This window comes from Festucalex cinctus, chromosome 10 (genome assembly GCF_051991245.1).
Source record: "Festucalex cinctus isolate MCC-2025b chromosome 10, RoL_Fcin_1.0, whole genome shotgun sequence".
Taxonomy (NCBI): Eukaryota; Metazoa; Chordata; class Actinopteri; order Syngnathiformes; family Syngnathidae; genus Festucalex; species Festucalex cinctus.
Genome location: NC_135420.1, coordinates 11503277 through 11529967, shown reverse-complemented (window position 1 = coordinate 11529967; position 26691 = coordinate 11503277). Strand labels below are relative to the sequence as shown.

Below are 26691 nucleotides of genomic sequence, written 5' to 3'. Positions count from 1 at the left end.
CCATCGCGGTCCCATTGTGTTTTTTTTTGTTTTTTTTTTTGTTTTTTTTTAGTGTCATTAGTTTTGTATTTTTACATTTGCCGGCATTTTACTGCATTGTCTTGAGTTTAAATCCCACATGTCACGACAAAATACCCGTTTCTATTGATTCAGCCAATCACTGCGTTGCTATCGTTTTGTCAGCCACTGATTGGCGGCGGTTGTGTTCTGTCAGTGGACACATAGTGTCTTTCCTTCTGCGTTTCCCATACTGTATGTAATGTCAGTTACTCATTTTTTTTTTCTAAAAAGACACCTTTAATTTGGCATTGAAAGAGGAATGAACCGTTATTATGAGACCATCATCGCCATTGTACTCGTCTTTGCTTACTCATTTTATATTGTTGTACAAACAAACAATGTAAAAATGCATACTCATATTTTTGTGTTATTCGTTGATCTTGTTCTCTCTAAATTCTACCAAAATTAGTGACAATAAGCAGGTCAGAAAATGGATGGATGAATGTTCAAATGCGTTTTTATCATTTTTAAGTGTGTCTATAGACCTTAAAAACATTCAAGTGCCATACATGCAATAACATGACTCGTTTTTCCCATTAATGTATATTCATTCCATATTTTTCCTCAACTTGAATGTTTCCATCCCATGAAATTTATGTCCAGGTGATTCCCCAACACGCTCTTCGACACTATCATGTAGTTCAATCTGTAAGCTTTAGCCTTAGGGACCACATGGTGACTCACTCGAGTATTAAGTATAGAAACCAGGAATTATTTCTGGAGAAGATCAAGTTTGTCTTTCGATCATTGTTGACATGCCCTTGAACAAGGCACCCAAGCATTGACCCGCCTGCTGTGTGTGCCTTTTTGTATTGTGTGGCGCCGCCACACTATCATAGCTCTTCAGTCGTGCCTGTGTTTATTTTTGAACTACTTGTATATGCACATGCACACTAAGTGATTTTCTAACTAACTCTAGAAAGTATATGTTTATTGTTGTTGTGACTTTTGGCCTATCCCATCAAAGCAAATCATTAGCCTAATTTGTTTGGATGTTGTATGCCCTTCATGGTGCAATCAAACCATTTTATTAAACAATAGTAATCCTGCTATCTTCGCTTCAATGACAAACAGAATGACAAGCAGAAACAAGCAGGCCCTGCACGTAAATAATGGGCGTAACAATTTGTGCCCAAAGTTGTCACAAAAAAACAAAAAAAACAACAACATACAGACCAGTAACATAAGTGCCAATGTTTAGCTCATTCAATGGTCACTTTTTATTAGAATTTAAATAATAACATAGCGCAGGGGAGTCAATGTTGGTTTTAGCCCAAGCCACTTCAAAGTTACCCTCCTCAAAGAGATGGTTACAACGGTGAACCCACATTAATGTATAATTGCTTGGGATGTGACTGTACAAACAACAAAAAAAGTCACTTTTAAGTCCAGTTCAGAAAAGTGCAAAACCTAAAAGTTCTTCTATTTTGTTAAACAGAAACCAATTAAAATGGTTTAAAATGAAAGATCAACAGTTTGAATCTCCCCTATTACTATTACAGGAAACTGGAGCTTATTGATGGCGACTGTGTACCTCGAGTTGAACTCTACATGTATCTCATTTCATACAACAGAACAGAATAAGTCACTTTTGATTTGTGTGTGATTAAATGGACCAAGATTTCACACTGAGGAAGTCCATTTGAGAGTAAACTGAAACAAGATCATTATATTTTAGTATTTTTGGTTGGCGGTGTGGTGTGGTGTGGTGTGGTGTGGTGATGTGTGTAAAATGGGTGCCTTGGTTGGGAAACACTGATGTAGGTCATTAAAAATACTGTCTTGCGGGGTGTTTTGCCGAATCTAATGTATGAAATGAAAAACATTCATAAGACATGCATCACTTTAAGAGCAACATAATCAATGATAAACATATTTTCTATAATTACCATGCATATATCAATGAGGACTAATAAGAATCAGTTTGACATTGAAAGTCGTAAACACTTTGATTTAATAAACCATGCATGCCTCTGCTAATTAAGAGCCTCATTACTCAAAAACCCCACAAGCAAGTGGAATTGAAACTCTCTTTCCTTAAAATTACTGTAGGTTGCTTAGCTGTTTATAATATAAACCAAGTGTCCCATTGTCCAATTTGCTATAACATTAAATCCCCACCTCTAATTCTCTATACCGCTTTCCATACTGTATTTCTATTAGTTTGAGGAGGGAAATAAATGCCTTCGGATATAAACGGCACTGTCACAGAAGGATACATTTAACAATATCCACCATCATAATAGTGTGCAGTGCTGCAGTACAGTACTGTCATCACACAGCTGTCTCTGATATTTTGGTCATTATATTTTAATACACTTAAGACTGAAGAAGCATGCAATTATTCCCTCTATGCAATGTCCAAACATGAATTCGGTGCCGCTCATTTAGATGAACGTGTCAACGTGAAACATGCAAATGCTGAAGCCAGCAGCTCTTTACTTCTGCGGGGGGGCTGAGCTGTTCAGCAGGAACTGCAGCCTCATCAGCACCATCAATTTTCTGTCACAATTCCCCAGTTCCACCTGCACAATGTGCACTGTTCTACTAACACAAAACAAACGCAATGATAAAGAGTAGTTCTATGAAAGCAAGTCCGTGACAAAGCACTGTATTTTTCTTCTCTGATTTTGGTGCGGAAAAAGTGAAATGTCAGGTCATATGGCCATATGGTATCTCTTTATGAGTCTGTACGTGCTTTGACAAAACGGGTTCAAAGTAGGTGAGCAATAATTTTGTAATCGCTGATTACATTTAGTAGTACAGTTTACAGCAGGAATACAGTTTGTTGTGGTGCTTCATACTAGAAGTGCATAATAACTGACAGCTAATACGTTTCCTCTCTCTTCGAGGTAAATATAGCTCTTGCTAAAATTTTGTTCAGTCTATAATAATGGAAGCTAAACCAACATTACATTACTGATTGCTCTTAGTTTTAGGTATTTAATTAAAGGATCAGACAACTCAAAAATTCATTGTCCTTCATTCTATTTGGCAGTGTGTATGAACATGATGAAGCTTTATTATTACAGACTCGAAGTCCAAACACACACAGACCAATAAAGAATAAAAGCAGAAATACATACATATCAATATACACTAAGAAACATTATATAAAAGACAACAGTACCAATGTTTCCAGAACTGGGACTGATATCGTATAGCACTTCGACAGATGTTTGACAAATGTACAATAATTTCATTGTTCGAATCATTTAGCCGACAGACAAATTTAAACATCAAATTTCTCAATGTTGCCTGCAGTGTGTTAACCCTTTCAGTTGAAATGAAATGAATGCAATAAAAAAAAAAAAACAAAAAAAAAAAACTAATAGCATCTGATTCCCTGCAAAAATGTTTGTGCTGATTTGTACACTGAACGATGCTACGGAGGACATTTTTGTTGAGTCCACATCATCACTGTGACATATTGAGTGCACAGCACTGTTCATTTTGGACTTGTTTCCTGGTATATTGTGCTATATATGACGTTGTCAAATATTGCCATCATTTGGCACTCATAAAGCAGCGAACCAATGTACTCACCTCACCGTATGTTCCACCGGTCCATTACGGTGGCATATGTACGATGGATTCTCACCAAAATTGATGTGGACATGCTAATCAGTCTAAAAATATTACAACGAAACTTGCAATATATATATATATATATATATATATATATATATATATATATATATTTATTTTTTTTATTTTATTCACGTTGTACGGTTGCACCTCCTAGTTGGCTCGTAGAGAAAAAACATTACATTGCTTAATGTACAATAAAATGTAACAGACTGTCACCAATTTGTATGTACACATCCTAATCATAGTCTGGGAATATAAAACGAAACTTGCATTTTTTTATTTTATTTTATTCATGTCGTAAAGTTGTCCCTCCTAGTTAACTCGTACAGAAAAAAAATTATGTCTTCAACGTACAAAAAAGCGTGACTGATTGTCACCAAAATTTACATGCACATGGATATAAATATCCTAATCATAGTCTGCAAATATTATAATGAAGCTCGCCATATTTTAGATTATATTTGTTTTTTTTACATTATATTTGCATGAATGAGGCATTGCAGCTTGTAAAAAAAAAAAAAAAAAAGACTGTTATACACAAATGCAGAAAGCATAGTATATATATGTTTGCTACTAAAGATTTTATTCATTTGTTTATTATTCCTAGATTTCGACCAGTCAACAAAGTGAGAGAAAACAAACAACAACAAAATTCCCTAGAACAGGGGCGAGCAAACCTTTTCCTCTGAGGGCCACATATAGAGAAATCGACGGACCCGAGGGGCCGTTTTTTTGTTGTTGTTTTTTTATTGTACATTTTTCAAGCACACTAAAATCAGTCAATCAAGCAATTGCGTAATGTTTATTCTTTTCAGTGTTGTTTTCGAAAAACTGTTCCCTGAACAGTTTTCAAAAAGGCAAATAATTTAGGATTTGACAAAATATTTTGGGGTGGTCAGACCCTAACCCACCAAAATATATCAACCAAATACCATCTCGACATTCAGAACAAAAACAGAAGCAATCTGTTTAATTATAAACTGGTCATTTGCATATTTAGAAAGGCTCTACAGTACATAAAACAAATTTATTAGCAGCAGATGTCATTTTGAGCATATATCGTGGGTCGCTTAAAAATGGATGGCGGGCCACAAATGGCCCCCGGGCCATAGCTTGGACACCTCTGCCCCTGAACCTATTGCAGCACACTACAGAGGAAATTGAGGGAGGCATGCTAAGCCTATATTCTGAAGCCAGCTGGAGAACAAGCTGAACGCTGTGACTGTGCAGACTGAAGCTGAGAGCTCAGCATCATTACTACTATCGCTAGATTCGCTACCATCCAAAGGACCTTCGATGTGACTGATCCATCCACCGTTGCCACAGGTGATTCAGTGGACGGGATGTTCAAGGGGATCTAGAGGGCAGTAGGCAGTGTATTTGTTCCATTCTTGGATTGGAGCAACAGAGTGACAGAGAATCTGCGGCAGTGATAAGCGTCGCCACAAACAAAGCAAAGTCTCATTATGTTCGTTTCGGCCACATAGGAAAGGACATTGTAAATATTATGGAGGCCACTTATTGGCAGTATACATACATGCAATGTGCACTAAAATATACATGAAACATAAAAGGTCAAGGCTAAAATGGCATCTTGCCTGAAAATATCAACCTTTGCCGCTCAAATGCCAACAAAGCAAGAATAAAAGTGCAGAGTTGAGCTGGAATACAGTATTGGACACCAGCACAGTTTTTCACCAAAATCTTCATATAACATAATAAATACAAAAGTAATTAATAAAGAATGAACACTGCAAGACACCCTGAGTATGTGAGTGTGCGTGCGTGTATTATTTCTTCACATTGTATGCACCCTTTCAGGCATTATCCCCTAGTGGCTTTTAAAGTGATTGACAGAAGGCAGAAAACAAGACAGATGGAAATAAGGAGGGGTTGAGAGAAGCGAAGAGTGATGGCTTAGAAGAGACACACAGAGAATGGCGAGAGGAGATAACACGAGGTGGAGAAGGCAAGCGCTTTACAGAAAAGAGAGAGAGAGATGTGTACACAGACGGGAATCAGAGGCTTTCTCTAATTGTTGCCTGCAGGCATGTTGGGCAGACATACTATTTATTACACTGGCTCTTATGACAGGTAACTTATTTCACACACCCAGCTAAAAATAAAGAACTGTTGATAAGTCCAAACCATTCTGAACATCAACAACTTCATATTATCAATTTGGAGTTCAACCAAAATGTTCTGTAAAAACACATACTCTTCTCCAAAAGTACTGGAATAGTGAGGGCAACTACTTTTTATTTTTTTTACGTTTTATTTTTCAAGGTTATAGACTCTTGATGTCTTCAGTTAAGAGCAAAAATGACACTTCAGTTTTGAGAGAAACGAGTGTGATATTGATTTGTGTTGAGGTCATTTTCTGTCACTAGATGGCATAATTGCATTTGTAAGCTGGTGACAGCTCAGTGCGTTTTTCTTTTGATATTAAGAGCTATCTAATCTTTAACATGAAGTAACTTGTGAAATTCTTCACATATTTAAAATTGTAAAATACAACGTCCCTGTCTCCACAAATATATGCAATATTATTAAATTCATTACTGCTAAATTTGGACGTGTACGTGTCTGCTGCGTTACAACTGGAATTCCCCCAGTACAGGCTTTCTAAGTCAGAGGCAGTCATTAATTGCACGTTAGAAAAATTAGTGGCATTAAAGGACCTTCAAATTAACTCAAAATTAATGCACTAATTTTGACACCCCTAATTATATATAAATATTATATTACTCTCTTCTTCATTATCTAAATTTTGTCTCTTTCACGCGACTCAGCTGGGCAGGAGGGTCACACCCTGGCGCCCTCTACTGACGAACCGCCGCTGCAATGCACAGAAGCAAGAGCGCCATCATGCTCATTGGACAACATCACTGGTACATAACTCGCAAAGGGGGGGAGGCTCCCCCTGGGAAAAGGTGGCACGCTTTGCTAAATCATCAAGATACAACTGATCGACACCGGTTCCAGCTGAACACTCAGAGCTCACTAAGTCCTTTAGTGACAGTAGCACCAATCAGAAGGGAATCTACTATCACTAAAACCATGGCAACCACTATGACAAGGATTTTCATGAGTCAGAAAAGGAGACAAAACAAATATAAATCGCTCACACATGGAAAGAAAAGGAAAACGTACTTACTCTTTCGGTATGCTCAGGTACATATTTGTAGTGAACTGACCAACTGATCAGATAACATATTACCTTATTTGCTTATTTGGTCAGTTCACAACAAATATGTAGCTGAGTACAGTATACCAAAAGAGTACATTTTCCTTTTCTTTCCTTGTGTGAGATTTATATTTAATAAGGCTACTCCCACTGGCAAGGACTGTATGTTAGGCTTTACATATTATTGTACATCACTTGTTGAACTGGAAACTAGGAATGTCATTAACGGAAGTATATCTGGAGATTCATCCTAAATAAAACCCAACACGTTTGCACGTGTTAGACCCATCAATAAACACACTATGGCTATGATGGTGAATATCAGAAGTAGGTTAACGGTACTGTATCCTTAATCTACATGTTTTCCTTTTCTTGATCAGTGGAATATTTAGGGCAAGAATATGGCTGTTATTAGAATAAATGTGTGCTCAGCAAACCTTGGAAAGTTCAGGTCAACAGAAAGTGCTTCCTTGGCAAGTCAAAGGCCATTTGTTTTATGGAGACGCACCATTTTTTAAATACAACAGTTTGCAGTCTGGAAGCTTGCGGAAGAGAGGATGTTATGGACAATGCGGCGTGTGTGCTAATCTGAGAGCAATATGAGAGAAAGTTGAGTTGATTCTCATACAAATTGCACTTAGTTAGCCTAGCTGTTTATACGTAAATATTAGTTAGTTAAAGCGTTAACTCATTGATTAATCACACAAAAATTATTGTATTAATCTTGTAAGCCTTTTGAGCAATAAACATAACTCCATCCATTAAAGTAAAACATTTAATAAATGTTTGCATATGACATTCAGAAATGTGTTCATGTCAAACCACTGGGGTCATTTTCTTTAGTTTAAATTATGCAAGTAATTAACTAATTAGAAATAGAGGAGGATGAGAGGGTGCAGTGGCTCAACAAATGTTGAAGACGTCCTCCTAACATTAAATGTCAAAAGAATCAACACATAACAGGTGCTCTTCAAATGTGGCGGGCAGAAAATGTTGAAAAAAAGCCTTTTTAATTGGGATTAATCAAAATTCAAAGATGCAATTCATCTGATTAAAAATTTTAATAATTTAATCATTGACTGCTCTAATACAGTGGCTATACAAAGAATACACAACCCTGCTCAAATTTGTTTTGAAATGATTTGATCTATTTTTTTTTATGTCACAAAAACCTAGCAATTGAGCAGGGTGTGTAGGCTTTTAATAATCCGCTGTAAATGACAACAAATACTGTATCCATGCAAATCGGTGCTGACGCACCTGCCTCTGTCATCTCATGTCTCTTTACTTAAGGGGACTTTGTGAGATAATCTATTGGTATGATATTCAAAAGGACAGCAGCACAGTAATTAAAAAACAGCCCTCCTGAGACCTTTATCCTTGCTTGTTGGCAAGGAACTTTCTAGCGGCTCCCCTGGAGGCTTTAGGGCGGGTGGCAACATCTGGCCGACTGAGCAGATTGCTAATTCATCAGCCTTTGTAACTATGCCATGGCATTTTAATGGCCAGGCTGGTTCTACATTTCATTAAGATATGTTGGGAACAATGTGAACCAAAACCAGAGTTGTGATTTTGCTTGCAGTTAACAGCATAAGAGGATGCAGTACTACCAAAACTCACTTCAACTTAAACATTTTTTTTTCTTTCCTTCTTATTTTGAAAATGGGTATCGTGCAAGGGTAGGTCTTAGGTGTAAATATCTAAGTGGATGGGAAAGGGGAAGTTGGCTTCCATGCTCAAGCTGCTCCCCCGGCAACTCATCAACAATAAGCGGAAGAAAATGGATGCATGGATGAATTATATTCATTTGTGTGGCGACACTGATCATGATTGCTCACAACAAATAGGAAATAGATATTAATATGCAACACAATTTCTATAAATCTTTGCCAGTGTTTACATTTTCAAATGATCCCCTATACAACATTCCTAGAAAATCACAGTGCCCTACTACTGGCGAGCTAATTTTAGAACAGGCCCACGGGCTACTCATGGTTTTTAGTGGCTACCTGGTGCATGAGTGCACCAAGTTGGTGACCCTGACCTAGAACACACCAAATTCCATGTACAAAAAAATAACGCCAATGCAAAGCAGCTGCATTAATTTGCAATCAGCCTCAGGCACGTCTCCATGTGGTGGTGAATACACTGCAAGCCGTATTTTATAGTGGGTAATTAAATTGGCAATGTGCTGCTGTCTTTAACATTGTGAAAATGTGTTGACGCTTGAAATATTAATAATGAGTAGCATGGGTGGGATCACGTGTTTCCATCTCACAGAAAACAAATTGTACATGGACACAACACGTGCAATATAGAAATAAACGGACCAGTAAATGACTTCCATGAAACATTCGCTCTACTGAAGAGACATCAGTTCTGGGAGGAACAATTTGCATCTCACACCTGCTTCAGTCTGCCTTACCAGCACTACCTTGCACTCTGAAATAGAGCCATGCACAACATTCTCTTGTTCAGCTACTGGAGGTGAAGTACATTCAGTACAAAATGTTTCACTGGTTCTGGTTTCAAGGCTTTTATTTGAGTCACATGTTCAGCAATGGTTTGATATTAGTCAACAGGACAAATAAACAATGTCATTATTTTGTGCAGAATTAGACTAAAATACATGTGCAACAAATGGTCTAATCTAGGGGTCTGCAACCTGCGGCTCTGGAGCCACATGTGGTCCTTTTGTTCCTCTTCTGTGGCTCTTTAAAAAATTAGAGAAGTTAGGTTTGTTTTTTTTGTTTTTTAGATGAAGTATTCTTTAAATTAAATAATGTTTTACATTTAAAAATGAATATTTAAATATTTTAAAAAAAATGTTGAGTCCAAATTTTTCAGTTGTCACAAAAAGAGACAAAAGGTACATGAACATGTCTTAAAAATGTCCAAAAAGGGACCATAAAATGTCTATGAAATTGCGAAAAATGTCAGAGAATTGAACAAAAAAAGGAAGAAAAGGAAATGTTCATAAAGTAACCATAAAATGTCCAAAAACAAAAGAAGATAGCCAGAAAATTACCATAAAATTGCCACAAAATTGTCAAAGAAAAGTCAGAAACTTAATTTAAGAAAAGGTAGGAAATAAAATGCTCAAAAAGTAACCATAAATGTCCAAGAAGAAATCCCGAAAACTACCATGAAACGCTCACAAAATTGCCCAAAATGTCATAAAATTGATCCCCAAAAAAGGCAGAAAAAAATGGCAAATAGCCATAAAACGTCCAAAAAAAGGAAAAAAAGAGTTGCAGAAAATTACCATAATATGCCCATAAAATTACCAAAAATGTCAAATTCTAAATTAAGGCAGAAAAGTTTCAAAATGTATGAAAAACAAAGTCTGAACAGTTACAAAAAAGGGGGAAAAAATGGATGACAAAAGGCAGAAAAATCTAAAAATGTAAGTAAAAGGAAGTTTGAAAAATTATTAAAAAATAAATAAATAAAAAAGTCCAAAAAAACAGATGTCAAATTTCTACGTATTGGATGGTGCATATTTTTGTCTTCTGGTGGAGCTCTAATTAGCTTTTGTGCCCTCAGTGCATTGGACTAACACTAACACACTGTTTCTTTCATCACAATGTTGAAATGTGTTGTGGCTCCCTGTTATTTATTTGACGTAAAATGGCTCTTTTTGACAGGAAAGGTTGCTGACCCCTGGTAAGGCACGGCTCAGTTCAAGAGGGTCTATGATGCAGTCAGTTTCTTGTCATTTTACAATATGGAGGAGCTTGTCAACACTATAAATGTGGCATTTGCTTCAACGATGCATCTCTCCAATAAACACCGATTCAATACATAGCTCAATGTATTTTAAAGTGGAACGATCAAATCAAACAATCAAACAAATCATAACAGGCCCATATGAGGTGTCCTGGCTGGTTGAATAGTAGAAATCACCAAAGTAGGTGATCTGTTAAAGGTACCTTTAAAACCTATTACCGCTTTAAATGATTGACTCAATTACAAACTATTTCTGTAGTCAATCCTGTTTACGTGCCTGAACAACAGGAGCAACATTAAAAGAAGAGAGCAGTGGGAGCGTTGGAGGAAAGTACAGTATAAGGGATTGCATAAGCTTTGTAACCATGGGAGTCATTTGCCGGTTTTGCATTATTTAATGCAACTAAAATGGCCTGAGAGGGGAATAGAGATATATTACTAATCAGCGTGTGAAAGCACCACAAAATTAAAGTGAAGTGCTTCCTAATAATCACACATTATTAGTGTAACTACAACATTTTATCTGTTAGTATTGGGCAGCAAAGTTTGCAGGTCGTTGCTGCATTTCTCCACTATCAAAATTGTAACCAGCCCATAATATTTTACATGCTGTAATCATTTCTTGGCCTCTCATTTCACTGGAACATCTACTAGGCTTGAAGAAAAAGAAAATTGAAATACTGCAATGCACCCACCTAGTGCCAAGCACATACAGGAAAGAAGCGGCTTCCCCTCAAATGATGACTTCTACACTGCAAAGAAGGTCAGGTGGTCCGGCTCAATCAAAAACGGAAAGAGGTGGAAAAGCGGCAGGAAGCTGTGCATGCTGCCAATTGTGGAAATAAAAGGGAATTCCTTATACAGTGGAGGTCATGAATACTGAGCGGGCCTCAGCTTGGAAGCTGCTGTTGGTTTGGCTGACTAGTAAAAGAGAGGAAACGTTTTCTGGAAGGAGCATATTATAACGTCTTCCACAGATGTAAGAGAATAATTAAAACAATTTTAATAAATAAATGTGTTCTCTCAAACTGAAGTACTTTATAGTTTTGTGTACACAACAGTTTCTAAAATCTGGAATATTTTTACTGTTCAAAGTGCAGTTGCTCAGTTTTGTTCAAATTACATTGCTGTCGACTAATTTTTAACATGTTAGTCAATTAGAAATTCAAATTGGAGACCTATCTTGCATAAAATGACCATTGAATGCAAAAATTGTAAAAATATACATAAAAATATTAATTTGTCTCAAATTGCACAATACAAAACTAAAGATTCATAAACTCATGCTATCCCGTTAACTCATTCACTCGCAGCCATTTTCACTGAAGCAATCCCGTTAGCTCCCGGTTGTTTTACTGGATTTTGAATGATTTTGCAAGGCCCACAGAATATTGTGTTCTATTGCTATAAAAACATGGAACCTGCAAAAGAAAGATGAGAGCCTCTTTTTTTCATCAGGAAAAAAAAAAATTGTATCTGTTTCCGTTTTACAACAATTAGCAATAGAATATAGCTTCATCAATATAAGTTTCATCATTATTCACAAATCTGTTTAAAACAGTGAGTGGGGACAGAGCTTTTTGCAACATGGCCCTGGTTGATCTCTTATACTTATGCTGCCATCTGCTGGCCGTTTTTGTAATAACTACCATTGCTTCAAGCATTCTCACCAGTTCAAAGGCTGTATCAAAGCCTTCGAGCATTAAAAAAAACATAAAAACATAAAAAAATAAAATATGTCTTTGGGAGCATGGTAATTTTTACAATTTAGAACATATTTAAACAGTTTTGGGAGCAAATGTGTTAAAGACAAGGATGGAAATAACAAATGAGGGCCATCAGTAGTGTTATAGTAGTTCACAGTTCTGATCCAATTCATCATTAGGACCTATTTCATTTCAAATGTCTCAAATGTCCACTTTTGTCTATTCTTTTTTGTTCAAGTGGGATTCCTTTGAAGGGAAACTAAACATTAACATTTTTAAAGCAAATATACATTTTACATGCCAGCACTAATAAAAACACAACACTGATTAATATTGCGCATGTGGAATAAGAATGAAACATGTTAATTAATCACCATAAAGGGGTACCATGTTAGGTGAAATCCTCATTAGCTGTAAACCAGAAGTGACGTTGAAGCACCTGTAGGGTTTTGCTTTAGTTAGCAGCTTCCAGGGGGCGCCATTAAACTGACAGGTTGCAAAGAGGAATGGATTTTGCAGGTAGTATACGATTGTTCTACCCCCATGTCGAGTGTTATTTTTAAGCATTGAGTTAAAGTGTTGAAAATAGCTTGACAACAAATCTACAGCTATTAATGCTTTTGAATGTTCAATTTTTCCTCACTTCGCAGAGCCACGGCTGCGGCATAATTGTCACCTCAAGATTAAGTGTTGATGTTTATTAGACTGACATGGACGGCTAGCATGGGAGTCATATACTACCCAGTGGTGGTTTTCCCATATGGGCAACATTGGCAATGACTCAGCGCGACAATCTGAGAGGCGGCATCAATTGAAATGAGGACCTTTTTTTTTTTTAAGTGACCAGCCACCTATTACACTCGTTAATTTGTCATCAACAACCTGCAAAAGAAAGATTAGAGTCTCTTTTTTTCATCAGGAAAAAAAAATATTTGTATCTGTTTCCGTTTTACAACAATTAGCAATAGAATATAGCTTCATCAATATAAGTTTCATCATTATTCACAAATCTGTTGCAAAATGCAAAATTGGCAAGATGCAAAATTTAGCATGTTAGGTAAGGCTGACGCCAAAACTGCAGCTCCGCTTATCTTTTTGCATATATTTCCTTGATATATTGATATACTTATTCATCAACATAACGAAGACGCGGTTAGTGATTCTTTGTGTTGTTATATAATTTAATTATCTAAGCAGCAAAAAAACCACATGTGAAGTTACTGCCATTGTCACCTTTATTTGGTTGGCAGTAACAGCAAAACTGAGGCCATTGGCAAAATTTTTCAAAATAAAAAAATAGATACTGTGCTAACATCACACTGCTTTCTATAGTCAAAACATTAGAAGCCTATTCGTTTAACACAATAGGTACATCCGTTTTTTGTTTTTTGTTTTGTTTTTTTTGCTCTACAACAACTTTGAAACACACATACCTTACAATATAGTCATTTACAGATTGTATAAAGGTTTATACATAGGCCTCCAGTATTTCCATAAAATATTTAACATCATCGAATTAAAGATTAAAAAAAAAAAAATCTTACTGCACTTGAAATTGTTTCAATTTCCCACAAGTTATTTTGTTGATTTAATACAGACATTGATTTAGCTTTAGATTATAAATTCAATTCCCCAGTGTATATTTGAATCTTTAAGCCGAATACACAAATTCACATAACCCTCAAAACACAAGCTCTCACAACAAAACAAGAATAAGTTGTCGATCTCCTGACCAAACACTGGAATCCACTCAGACCATCACATTTCAAATTTGATCATGTTTGGTAACATGGTTCGGAAAAAGGTTTAGCACTATTGTTGTTATGTATTTATAACTGAAAACAATACAAAAAAAAAAAATCAGGCCCCATATATTTGTTTTCTCTTCCGTAGCATTACCACCACATCAAGAGCACATTTCATCAAATGAACAGAGCAGATAGCATTTTAACACAACTATTCTGTATTAATTATCTGCTATTTCTCATATATGACATGTTGCCACAAAATCTAGACAAAGTGTATCATTTTAAAGATACAATTCTGATTTCAGACAGTTTAAAATGTACTCACATGAAGGCAGAAGACCAACTGATAAATGAACTACAGTAGTTGAAACTCCTGGTTTAATTAAGGATTTTACTATTGTTTAGCCTGCTAAAATACTGCTAAATTACAAGTCTGGCGCTAACTAGCCACGCATTTTCAGATTATTTCAGATTTTCAAACTACTCTATGCTATGAATAGTAAACTAATCAGTATAAATCAGTCAGTATGAAGTTAACAGTATTGTCATGGCTTTGGACAAAGACGTAAACATTACATCGAATTAGGATATCACTGAGGCAAAGGGCTAGAATTGGGAAACGTGATAGGATTTTTTGGCGGGAAGTGAGCAAATTCACAATATGAACAAATCATTTTACCAAACACATTTATGATGGCCAGCTAAACAAAAACAAGCTCATATTGTGTGATTTTTGTAGACAAAGCATTCATGTTTTAGTTAATTGTGCAACATGATTGGTCGATCCGAATGTTGCATAAAAGTATGGACTGTACCATAATCTACTGTACTTGAGTGGTTGTGGGTGGACAGGTTGCATGACAAGAATCTGGGATTTAGTGAAAAAATGTTTGGATATAGGAAGAAAAAAAAAGACGTATGTTTAACACAAGGAAAAATTAATATGGGCAAGAATAAATTTGACTACTTGGTAACAATTGGAAGATGGTGCATACAATGCTAGTGCTAAATTAAGGGAGAGTAGATTTGGCGCTTGACCACTTCAAACAGCAAAATACTGCGATACCATACAGAATTACTGCCCACAACCCAGAATGGTCCATATCGCTGGCGTCGGGGAGAAACCTCATAAGTCCCAATTTGGTATTTATACAAATTATTGACCAATTAAAATTGTTAAAAATGACTTGCTTCATTTAATGATGCAATGTTAATGGTTGAACAAACATGCCGTTTTTGAGGTCTTCTGAAAAGTGACTATTTTGGAGGTACAAGGTTTTGGACCGATGCCAGAGGTGTGTTGAGCTTCTGCCCGGTGGGAGGGATCGTCGGCATTGTTGACAATTTGGTCATATTTCTCAAAAACAATCGTGACTGAAGTCCAACTTGATACAGCTTGTTTGTGATTTTGAAAACAAAAGATATTTAGGTAGGAGTTTCAGCATCAGTTGTCATTCCGTCCACAGTACATATGTATTCACTATTTTGGTGTTTTGTTTGGTTTTCCTAAGAAAACCATTTTGACTTTGAATCCATACACAGCAAATATGTGATTACCTCATAATATCACATAATTATGCAATTGATGGATAACTAAAAAAATATTTGTTCAATTATTTTTCAATGTATTTTAAAAGACGATTGGGAAAAATGCTTTCAATATCTCAAATTGTTAAAAGTGAAGACAATTTGCAACTTTGTGTTTAGCAAGAAAAATCAAGTCATCATTGTCATCGCTGGTGGGCCAGATCTGGTCTTTGGGGCATGAGTTTGACACCTGTGACTGCAAGTGAAAGGCCCCGGCTCGAGGTGTTAAACCAAAGGCAAGGATACATTTAAGTGTTTATGTGCCAAGAGAAATGTTGGGTTAGGGAAAAAAGTATTTTCTTCAATATTTCCTGCTATCTACAGTAATACAAATATTACAAAACGTGACAACAATTTGACTCATCAATGGAAATTTTGTTGAATGCCTTTTGCATATTTGTCAAATTTCCAAGATGGACTTTTTTGTTATCTTATTAGGGTCTGATCACCTTGTGTTGTATGACAGTATTTCATCTATTTGCATAAACAGATCCTCCTCCTGCAGTTAGTGACCAATTAATATATATATATATATATATATATATATTTTTTTTTTTGTTTGTTTTGTTTTTTATGTTTTTGTTTTTTTAAGTTGCGTATAAAAATAAGAAGTATTCAGTTCTGTGCCAGGTGTTGTGATAAGAGTTGAAAGCAGCTCTGCATAAACCCATTGTAATATTCAATATTTAATTAGCTGTCACAATAATTTAGCAACATATCTAAAGCAAAACATTTTAAAATAAAACATTTCTGACTTTTTCCCCACAAGTCAAAAAAAGCAAATTACAAAATTCAGTTATACTTTACGTAAATGTCAACACTACTGCATGAAGTACAGATGCTTCAAAATGACTAATTGCTTTATTGCCCATACTATGACAGTTTCACATTCCATAGACAAGGACTGCTCACTTACTAATATCTAAAACAGCATTTTGGCTGTCAACAAATCAACAGTAAACACGTTTGTGAGTAGACATTTTGGAAAATAATCTCGTTCACCCAATTCGCTCAACAAAATGTGATTTGTAATACTTGAATTTTGAAATTTGAAACAGTGACATGTTGGACAGCTATGTTGTGTGGCAGATAGTGAAAGCAATCTCAGTGGGACTCTCATCAAGAATGTTTTTGTATGCAAATAACCATACTTTACGATCTTGAAGTTCAAAAGAGCATCATGGCCAAAGAGAACATCAATTATTTTTGTTTTTGCTGTTCCAATTCAACAAGGATGTATGTGTTGTCAAAGTCCATTGAGTGTCCTTGTGCTCTAAAAAGTCACATATTCAGATGGAGCAGGAGTTTGCCCTTGGTCGTGGTTTCGGCTTCCCAAAGTCCCTGTCATCAGCAGCGCAGTGACTGAAGGAGCAAATCGTCTGCGAGAGCCTCCGCATTCCCAAGCGGAACACACTATTGGACAAACTGTAGATGACACAGTTGCAAAAACTGTTGCTAATTGCTAGCCAAGTGGTAATGAAGGAAAGAGCTGGGCTGTCCAGGACATGGTAGCTTTCCAACACAAAGTATATGATGTAGGGTAGCCAGAGCATATAGAACACGCTTGTGATGCGGAAGAGCACCATCGCGTAGCGCCGATCCGGTCCATGTCCCCCTTGATGCCCGTCCCTATCGCCATCCACGGTTTCCATCTCTTGGCTTGGAAAACGTGCCCGTCGTTCACTGATCTCCCTGTTGTGCTGCTGGCAGATGCGAAATATGTGGTAGTAGGTAAAACAGACCACGAGTGCAGCAGGTGCATACAGCAAGCATACCACGAAGCCTGTAAAGACGGCCGAGGTCGGCCAAGACTGTGCACACCACTCAAAAATGTCCCCATGATAGCCTGGCTTGCCCCACCCAAAGAAAGAGGGCAAAAAGACCAGGCTAGAGTAAACCCATATGAGGGTAATGCAGCCTCGTAGCCGGCATGGTGTCACCAGTTGGTTGTAAGATAGCGGTTTTGTTATCGCCAGATAGCGGTCCACACTGATACAGGCCAAACAGGCCATTGAAACGCTTTTGAGAACAGAGATGATGTAGCTGAAGACCTGACAGGTGATGGGCTCTTGGACACTTGCTGGGTAGTGGAGCAGAGAGAGGGTGGGCACCAGGCAGCTGAGACCCACCAGAAGGTCCGCGTAGGCCATGGTCTGGATAAAGTAGCTGGTGTTGTAGTGATGTAGCAGCGGGGCACAGTGGAACACGAAGATCACCGTCAAGTTACCAACAATAATGAGCACTGTCAGGAGTACAACAACAGCCGTCTCCAGGATGCAAGCCTCCAAACCTTCTTTTAAGCCCCATCCTAATGGACAGGAGTGGTTTGAAGCACTTCCGGAAAACAAGTCTCCACGGCTGCTATTTGGTGCGAGCATCGGGTCGGTCGTCATGTCAGACAGATTCATTGTTGTATCCTAGTGAGACGGTTTTATGGTGTTCCACAAGGCAACAGCGTGAAGCTGCAAATTGTCTATTCCTCTCCCACTTTTCCCCGTCCCTGTAGCCACCTTCACTTAATAGAGCTTAATACACTACCCTTGCTCTCTTTCACCTGACTCTCACATTGATGAGTCTCAATCAAGGGAACACTGACAGGAGAAAAATCGTTAGGGCTTTCAAAGGGATAGGACGAGGCCCGTCTTTTCCACTGGCACAGCATGGTTTATGAAAGAGGGAGGTTGCAGTGTCGAATTATAGCTGAAGTGAGCATCTGTCGTAAAGGTGAGGATCATGCTGCTTTGCTTGCCAGCATGTGGCCTTTATCACCCAGTTTTAAAAGGGCTAACACCAAGAGGCTGCGGGCATAAGCTGTTTTCACAGAGACACAGATGAAAGTGGTGGCAAGGGAAGAAACCTTACTGTATTAACCAAAATGTTGGACAGTCTTGACCCAAAAGAAATTAAATATGTAAGCAACATATTTGCTAATTTGGCTCTCAGGAAATTCCTTCTTATGAGTCGAAAACAGCATTCATGCGTCAATCACATCTCCAATAACTGACAAGTTTCACTCTATGATATGGTTGCTGTGTTTGTAATTCAACAGCAAGCTTCCCTTATTTTGGTGGTCCTCTTGTCAGTGTCTGGAGCTCATGTATGCCTAACCATTGTGCCAGTCCAAACACAGACACAGGCTAAAAAAAACATGGGGATCTCCACAGGAGATAATGTCACAATTCTCTCAGCACACACAGGGCTGTTGAGCGTATCAAAAAAAGGCACATCCAAAGTACTGTACGTCTTTTCACACGAGTGCTGCAGAAATAAATCCAAGAGTGCAAAATTTCCTCTCAAAGTTCTGGATTTTGAGGACAACAGGTGCATAAAACAGTCGTAGGTGAAGGCGTGAAATGCCAGACTCCCATACAGGCAGGTGAAAGGACTCTTGAGGTGCTAAGAGGGGCCAGCTGAATAACTCAGCGCTCCACTCACTTTGATTCCTCAGCAATCCAGAGAGAGAGCGTACGGACGATCCGCCAACCCCTTCTTTTTCATTTCAAACTCTTAACTTGCATTCTTGTGTTGGTATTCAGAAGCACGTAAAATGGAGGATTTAGTCCATTTTCTTGCAGTGCTTATTCTGACCTCGGATTTCGCAACTTGCCTTTGCCTTTTAAAACATGCATTCTGTTAGTTGTAGAGGTATGGGGTCCTGTGTAGAGCCTTTAACTCTTCTCTCCGTATGTTTGTGGCTCTTAAAAAAAAAAAAAAAAAAAAAAAAAAAAACTTGCTGCGCAACAAAAGGGAAATCCACTCTGGAAGCATAAAAAAAAAAGAACATAAAAAAAAAAACAAAGTCCCAGTCACAGTTTTATGCACTGTCCTCTGTAAAATGTTCTCTGTAATTCCGAAACAGCAAAAAACATTTTCTTAATACCGGTATGTAAATCCTTAGTAGCGGGCATTAAGACAAAGATGGTCCAAAATGCTGTAAGTAAGAAACAATTGAAAAAATGATGACTACGCAGATGGAACTATGCTCATTCTGCAGCAAGCGAAACAATGGGACGAAGGGTCCCTCAGCCATGGTGCAGTAAGAAGGAGAGATGCTGTGACTGGCTTACACTTCCATCCCTCCCTCCCTCTCTCTCTCTACACAGTCTTTCTAGCTCGCACTCTCTCTTTACACACACACACACACAGACGCACACCCACCCTCTTCCTTGCTCTCTCAGCCTGCTCACTGTTCGATGACTCTACTCCCTGCTTCACCTGAGGCTCCAAGCCATTATTCCATCCATCACAATAGCTTTTCCCAGTGGTACATCCACATACAGTTATTCTAAATATTAGCAATAACTCACATATTGAATATTAACTAGAAACCTCAGGCTCCCTATTCTTCACCTTTCTTGTGAGTTTCCCACTTAATTTCATTTTGTTGTCCTTTTCATCCCACATACAGTCTGTCTTTTGCTTTGGGAAGCCGCTCATTATAATAAACTGTTTTCACACTATCACAAGTTCAAGTGTGCATTAATCTTCGTGATTAGGGGAAAGGAAACTGTGTTAAACCTCCATCTTTACGTGAACATTTATGGAATCCTTTTCTGACAGTCGGATTCAAATACAGTCATCCCTCGCTATAACGCGGTTCACTTTTCGCGGTCTCGCTGTATCGCGGATTTTTTTTAAGTGCAATTTTGCATATTTTTTTGCAGTAATATACCCATTTTATAAAATGTATGAAGTTTTGAACATTATCAATGTTTGAACAAGAGAGAAATGTGAGAACATGTAAATGCCTCAATGAGAAAAGTGTCTAAATTGTGTGGTAGGGGATTTTAGAGCCTTAAAACATTTATAAGAATTGTAAAACATAAAGCTAACTACTTCGCGGATTTCATTTATTGCGGGTATTTTTTGGAACCTAACCCCAGCGGAAAACGAGGGAACACTGTACACTATATAACCAAAGCGTCACGTGTGATTTAAGTACAAGCGGTGGGAGAAATAAGATTCTTATATGCATTGGATGCAGATGAAAGAATACCTTTTAATATTCGATTAATAAATTATGCACTGAAAGACTGGCGGGAGGAAAAAAGCAAGGTTATTTCATCGTTATTTCATCACTTTACAATACATTGAGTGTTTAAACGTACAGTATTGTGATGTAACTACTGTTTAAACGTTGTTGTTTTTTTCCCCCTAGATTTTAGATTTCGCTTTCCACTACAGAGGGGAATCCTGTACTTTCTTTTCCTCAGCTAATTAATATTCTTAATCCAAGCAAGGAGGAGGGACTACCGCCACCACGGACTGCTTCGAGACGTGCTGGGAGCGTGGCGCCGCGTTAAGCGATTACAAAGCGACACTCAAACAGACGTAGCTCCAGGATGCACCTGAGGCCAATAAATGTCGATGATCAATGTGTCCTGCAATTCACTTTGTTTCTCGCAGCTATCAACGTTCTTGGATGCACGAGCACAGTGATCCTTCGCTAAGAGATGTCACAGTTGACTTGGGTCGAGCTGGGCCGGCCGGCGCTGGCTGGGCGCCCTGTTCCAGATGGTCAGGTTCGGTCTGTGTGGAATTCTCAAGAAGCAGGCTTGTATTTCTTTTTTACTCACTTCATTTACAACTAACAGTGCATTCATATACACTACCTATCTGTCTGTATATCACGCGATAGTATTGTTTTCTTGGTCTTCTATAGCGATACTTCTTGTTGAGGTGCACCGAGTATTTAGACTGTCAGGGTGTTCAGTCGAAACATGTTCATAAAACTCAACATCAGAAATGGTCAGCAATTTTACTGTATAGGCATACTTGAATGTTGTTTGTTATAGTATTTATTGTAATTCTTAAATCTTAATACTTTGTTGCATTACTTTAAAAACTAGCTCTACTCCCAGATATTTTGAATGGTATATAGAGTGCCGTGAAAAAGTATGTCACCCCTTCTCAATGTTTTATATTTTTTGCAGTTTCTTTGCACTTTAATGTTTAAGATCATCAAACAAATCTAAATATCAGACAAAGATAACCCAAACAAACAATCAATATTCTAGTTGAGTATCGACAGTCCTCCCTGACGTTAGGGGGCGCCAGCGACTCACTTGAGAAGGAAGCACCTGAATGAGGAAAAATGTCCAACAAACTTTGAAGCAAACTTTGTTATGCTTTTTTTCTTTAGTAAATTGAAGATATATGTACATTTCTACTTTGGTGAGTATATGGATGAGTTTGACATAAATTAAGGAACAGTAAGGCCATACTATTTATTATTGGACCGTACCGCATCCTCTAAAATTGTATTTAATCATATTGAGGTACATATTGTATCGTGACCTGCATACCGAGGTACGGGTCATATCGGCTGTTTCACAAAGATACCCATCCCTAATATTACCTGTGTGACAAAAATGAAATCAGCCAAAAACCATCAGCGGCAACAAAATGACACAATTAAAGGAAATTCAAGAACACATGAGAAAAACAGCATTTGACATGTAACATGTCAGTGTGGGAAAGGTTTACAAGCCATTTCTAAAGCTTTTTAGGACTCCAGTGAGCCAGGTGAGCGCCATTATCCACAAACGTACAACATGGAACAGTATTGAGTCTTCTCACTACAAAAATTACCCATTCGCACACACGAGGTAAAAAAAGGAACCAAATGCAATATTTAAAAAAAAATAAAAAAAAGTCAGTTATGTTCACTCTTCGTGACTCCACAATAATGAAGAGACTTTGACGTCCTTGGCAGAGCTCCATGGTGATAACCACTTCTGACCAAATATAACATTAAGGCTCATCTTACTTTCACAAATATCACCTAAATGATTCCTAAGACTTTTGGGAGAATATTCTATAGACTGACAAGATTAAAGTATATTTTGGAAGACGTGTCTCATCACAAAACTATATTTTCCTTCAATCTATTTTCTACATGGAAGTATGTGTACAGAAATAAAAATAGTAATTCAGTCACACAGTAAGAAAAGAAGTGATCAAACATCGTGAAAAAATCAGCATCAATTCATGATGCATGAATAATCAAATCAAATCAAATCAAATCATAGCCTTCTGAATCGGAATCGAATTAAATAGTGAGGTGGTGAGTAGTCGACATTGTGTTTTGAACAAGCCATCAATTGTTGTTGTTTTTTTTAATATTACATACATTTTTAATTATAATAAATTATGAATTTGTTTGTGTGTCAGTGATTAGCCGGAATACATTTTTTTCAGATCAGTTTAGATGTTTGACTGATTTTGTATATTTTGGTCAGTCAGGTTGAAATGAAACAGCTGTCGCTCTGTAAGGAGCCAGTCAATGGAGAGCTCAGCACAGTGCTGTTCACCTTTGGAGGTGGACACTGATGAAAAACACCACCAGAAGGCAACTGTTAATTATTCATTCTTCTACCAAAGTGAGCCAGTGGGGCCACTTGGAAACAAAGGTGAATGCTTCCCACAATTCAAACGTGCTCCACCCCAAGATTGAATTTGCATTCAACTATACTCTGTACAATTTACAGACAAAAACAAATTAATTATTGTGTATTATGTGCAATGTTATAGATGATTTTTAGTCTGTTGTATCAAGGAAATATGGTAAAAAGTCACTTGTGTGCAGAAGCAATACATCAGATATATAAAGTTGTAATTATGTGCTTGGGATATTATTGGAAAGAATAACAAATAAAGTGACTTATACAGTCACGGGGTAAGGATGTTATCAATCCACAAGCCATTTATAGGACACACTTACAGTGCAAGATACTTATTTTCACCCCAAACTCACTGAATGTTGGGGACATCCCGTAGGGCTAACACTAACGATTATTTATGTAATGTAATTGATTAATCTGTTAATTACTTTTTTGCGATTCGCCCATTTTGCCACTTGCTATCAACTGAAAATGACATTTCAGTGCCTAAGGGCTCAAGAAACGACCAATCCTGGCCAACATGTTTTCTTTTTTTTGTCATGTGACATTTGCAAGCTGAGACCTTAGGTACTGTGATTATTGTTACCATCCAGGGTTGCACCACACTCATCAGTGAACAATCTCATGCTGCAAGGCTCTGCATCATTGGCTGATATGGGCATAAAAGGGGAGAAACTGATGGCGTGGCCCCTCATCCTTGCCTGAGCTAAACCCAGGTCAGAACCTTTGGCGTATACTCAAGCAAAGCCCTGTAATGTGTGAGGCATGTTCACATCGATAGAGCGACTTCGGAAGGCTATTTTGATATCCTACAAATAATTTCAAGCACATCAATTGAAAAAAAAAAAAAAAAAACTCACAATTTCAATTGATGAATGACTTGTGGAGCTGCTACCAAAAAAGAGGTCCTATGTTCAAACTTAACTTGACCTGTTAAGACGTTTTTGTTTGAAACAGCTTTGAGTTCAGCAAATTCCAGGTTTGCAGTACTGGCATTCCGCATTTTTTCTTCTTCTAAATGTTATTAATTTTGAATTGCCGGCCTTTTGCCGCATTGTTTTGGGTTTAAATCCAACGTGTCATGAGAAAACACCTGTATCAACTGATTCAGCCAATCAGATTGTTTGTATTGAATCGCTTTCGCATTTTCTGAACAAAATGTAATGTTAGCAGAGTGGCTTCCATGCCCAAAACAGCATTGTCACATTGTTTATACAATATTTTTGTTATTCATTGAGCTTGTGCTCTTAATATATTATATACATTTAAATGTGTTTGTGTTATGCTATAAAAACATGCCTTAGGTGTATTTTATTTATTACGGAGGTGTTCTGCAATGTGACGCCCAAGATTGAGGTGGATTTACTATATATGCATGACCACATATTGAACAATTAATGTGCAAAAAGACAAATGAATACAAAAAAATATATTTTGTCTATCCAAATCAACCACACTACACTCTTGCTCTCCCACACGTGGTTAACAAGCTAACGCTAATGTATGTTTAATGAACTTTTCATGCTTGACAAATTAGATAAAGATACACCAGCACCAAGAGAGTAACTTTACATTGCTTGACTTCAGCACAGAATAAAGTAAGATTCTGTCGTGACGTACTCCATTGCTGGGCTATGCTCATATCGTCCGCACAACTCATGTGAGCTCCGTCATGTGTAACATAGAGTGTGATTGACGTTATAAAAGCACATTGCGCTGACACAACAAATTGAAACTGAAATTCATTGCCAACACTTAATTAATCAATTTCGAAAGATGTTATTGATTTGTTATTGCAGCCCAAATTATACTGCACATGGAGTGCTGGAGTCAAAGCGGTAAAGAAGGTCAAAGACTGCTGAAATGACCATTGATCATTTTCCGTTTAATCTCGCACAACAACACAGTGGCGAAGACCTGTCTGACCACTCAAGTTCAGATATTTATATTCATTATTCTCTCACTTCTCTTGTCCTTGCTGCATGGAGGTCACGATGCATCCCTTATTCATCTGTAAAAGTTTGATGTAAATATTTCATCTAAGACACACAGGAATAGACTGAATATTTGCTTTTGATTTGTCAGTTAAGGCTCAAATTTCCGCAACAATTCAGCAGATGTTTGTCTCTTTTAAAGTCATGATAAAAGTATGATGTGTATCGGGGAAGGTTGAATATCCTCACCACGTTGCATGTGGCCCACAGTCTTCTTAACTCATGTGGAATGCATACTTGGAGCTACAGTACAGTATATGCAATATTTTAAGTGTGTTTTATTCAAGCTGATGAAACGTTGCTTTGAGAAAGCGACAGTTACACTGTAGACTGTTTGGCTATACTCAGCGGGGAATGTGACACAGAAACGCTGTGACCAGAGAAGATGCTTTAGGCTGGATCTGCTTAATCCGAGCTGTCATATCAGTGTCAGTATGGCTACAAGGCTATACCAACACACGTGCACACGCTCTGTAACACTGCTAGTATGGTACTCTAATATGTTTTACCTCAACATAAGATCCCCGGGACCGTAGCCAAGCTTCCTGGACATGGCTGCAAGAGGAAAATTGATGACAAATTGAAGAGACAGATAATACGAATGGTAACAAAAGAGCCTGGAACAACCTCCAAAGAAATTAAAGATGAACTCCAAGGTCAAGGTATATCAGTGTCAGATTGCACCATGTGTCGTCGTTTGAACAAAGTCGACTTCATGGGAGATGACCAAGGAGGACAAGACTGATGAAAACAAAACAGAAAAAAGCAAGAGTGGAATTTGCCAAATTGCTAAGTCACTAAATTCTGGAAAAATGAATCAGGGAGTGTGTTTTTTTTTTTAAACTTTATTCAACAAGGTTAAAAAGAAATGATTGAGATTTACAATCTAAAGGGCACCACGACAACTTACTGTCTTTTTTTTTCTTTCTTTTTTTAGGCAGCATAAGCGCACCCATGCCATGATATTGTTCAGAGAAAAAAAATCTGCACAAATAAAATAACAAATTAATCATTTAGCATAGAGTTGGCATTCGCCTTCCTCTGTCCTCTCATCATGACGCAACGTCCCACTGCTGCCTCCCTGGGAGCTTGTGCCAAATGACTCTCCGGTCCACCGCCCTCATTGGCAACGGTTTACACAAGAATATTTTCATGCAAATACACCTATTCGGCAAAATACGCTATTTTGTACACAAAATATTGACACCATGAGTCCAAAACGGCACCAAGAATCAGGCGCCGAGAAATGAAAAAGAAAAACAAGTACGGTATGTGACGAGCCAGGTCATGCTGCAAATGCTTGTTTGCTGTTTAGAAGTTAGCAACAAGCTAACATATATTGCCTCAAGTCAAGTATTGTCACAGTAAACCTCCAGTTACTCGAGACATTTTATAATTTTCTGTAAACTGCAGAGCAGTACAGCTTAAAGCAGATTTGATGTACCTGGTATGTCAACTTTCTTAGTGTATGCAAAATCAATTCACAGGGAAAAAAACAACAACCCCAAAACAAAACAAAGATGACAGGGACAGTAAAAATAAAATAAATATCTACTGTTGTGCTTTTTTTTTTTTTTTTAAATTCCTGCAAGTATTTTGACTGCTTTTTTCACAAAATGCCCTTAATATGATTAAGCTAATTGAAGTATGGATTTTCAATTACATATGTTTGTGATATTTGCCTAG

General features: G+C 37.5%; 2 protein-coding genes across 2 annotated transcripts in view; both read right to left on the bottom strand.

Moving 5' to 3' along the window:
- The window catches only part of rabgap1l (RAB GTPase activating protein 1-like), a 97923-nt gene that overhangs the window by 40569 nt on the left and 30663 nt on the right, over positions 1 to 26691 (bottom strand). The gene's annotated exons all lie outside the window — the stretch shown is intronic.
- Positions 13530 to 19671, bottom strand: LOC144027631 (G-protein coupled receptor 52-like). The gene has a single exon (XM_077535335.1). It carries the CDS (start codon positions 18014 to 18016, stop codon positions 16898 to 16900), a length of 1119 nt encoding a protein of 372 aa, XP_077391461.1. The 5' UTR covers positions 18017 to 19671; the 3' UTR covers positions 13530 to 16897.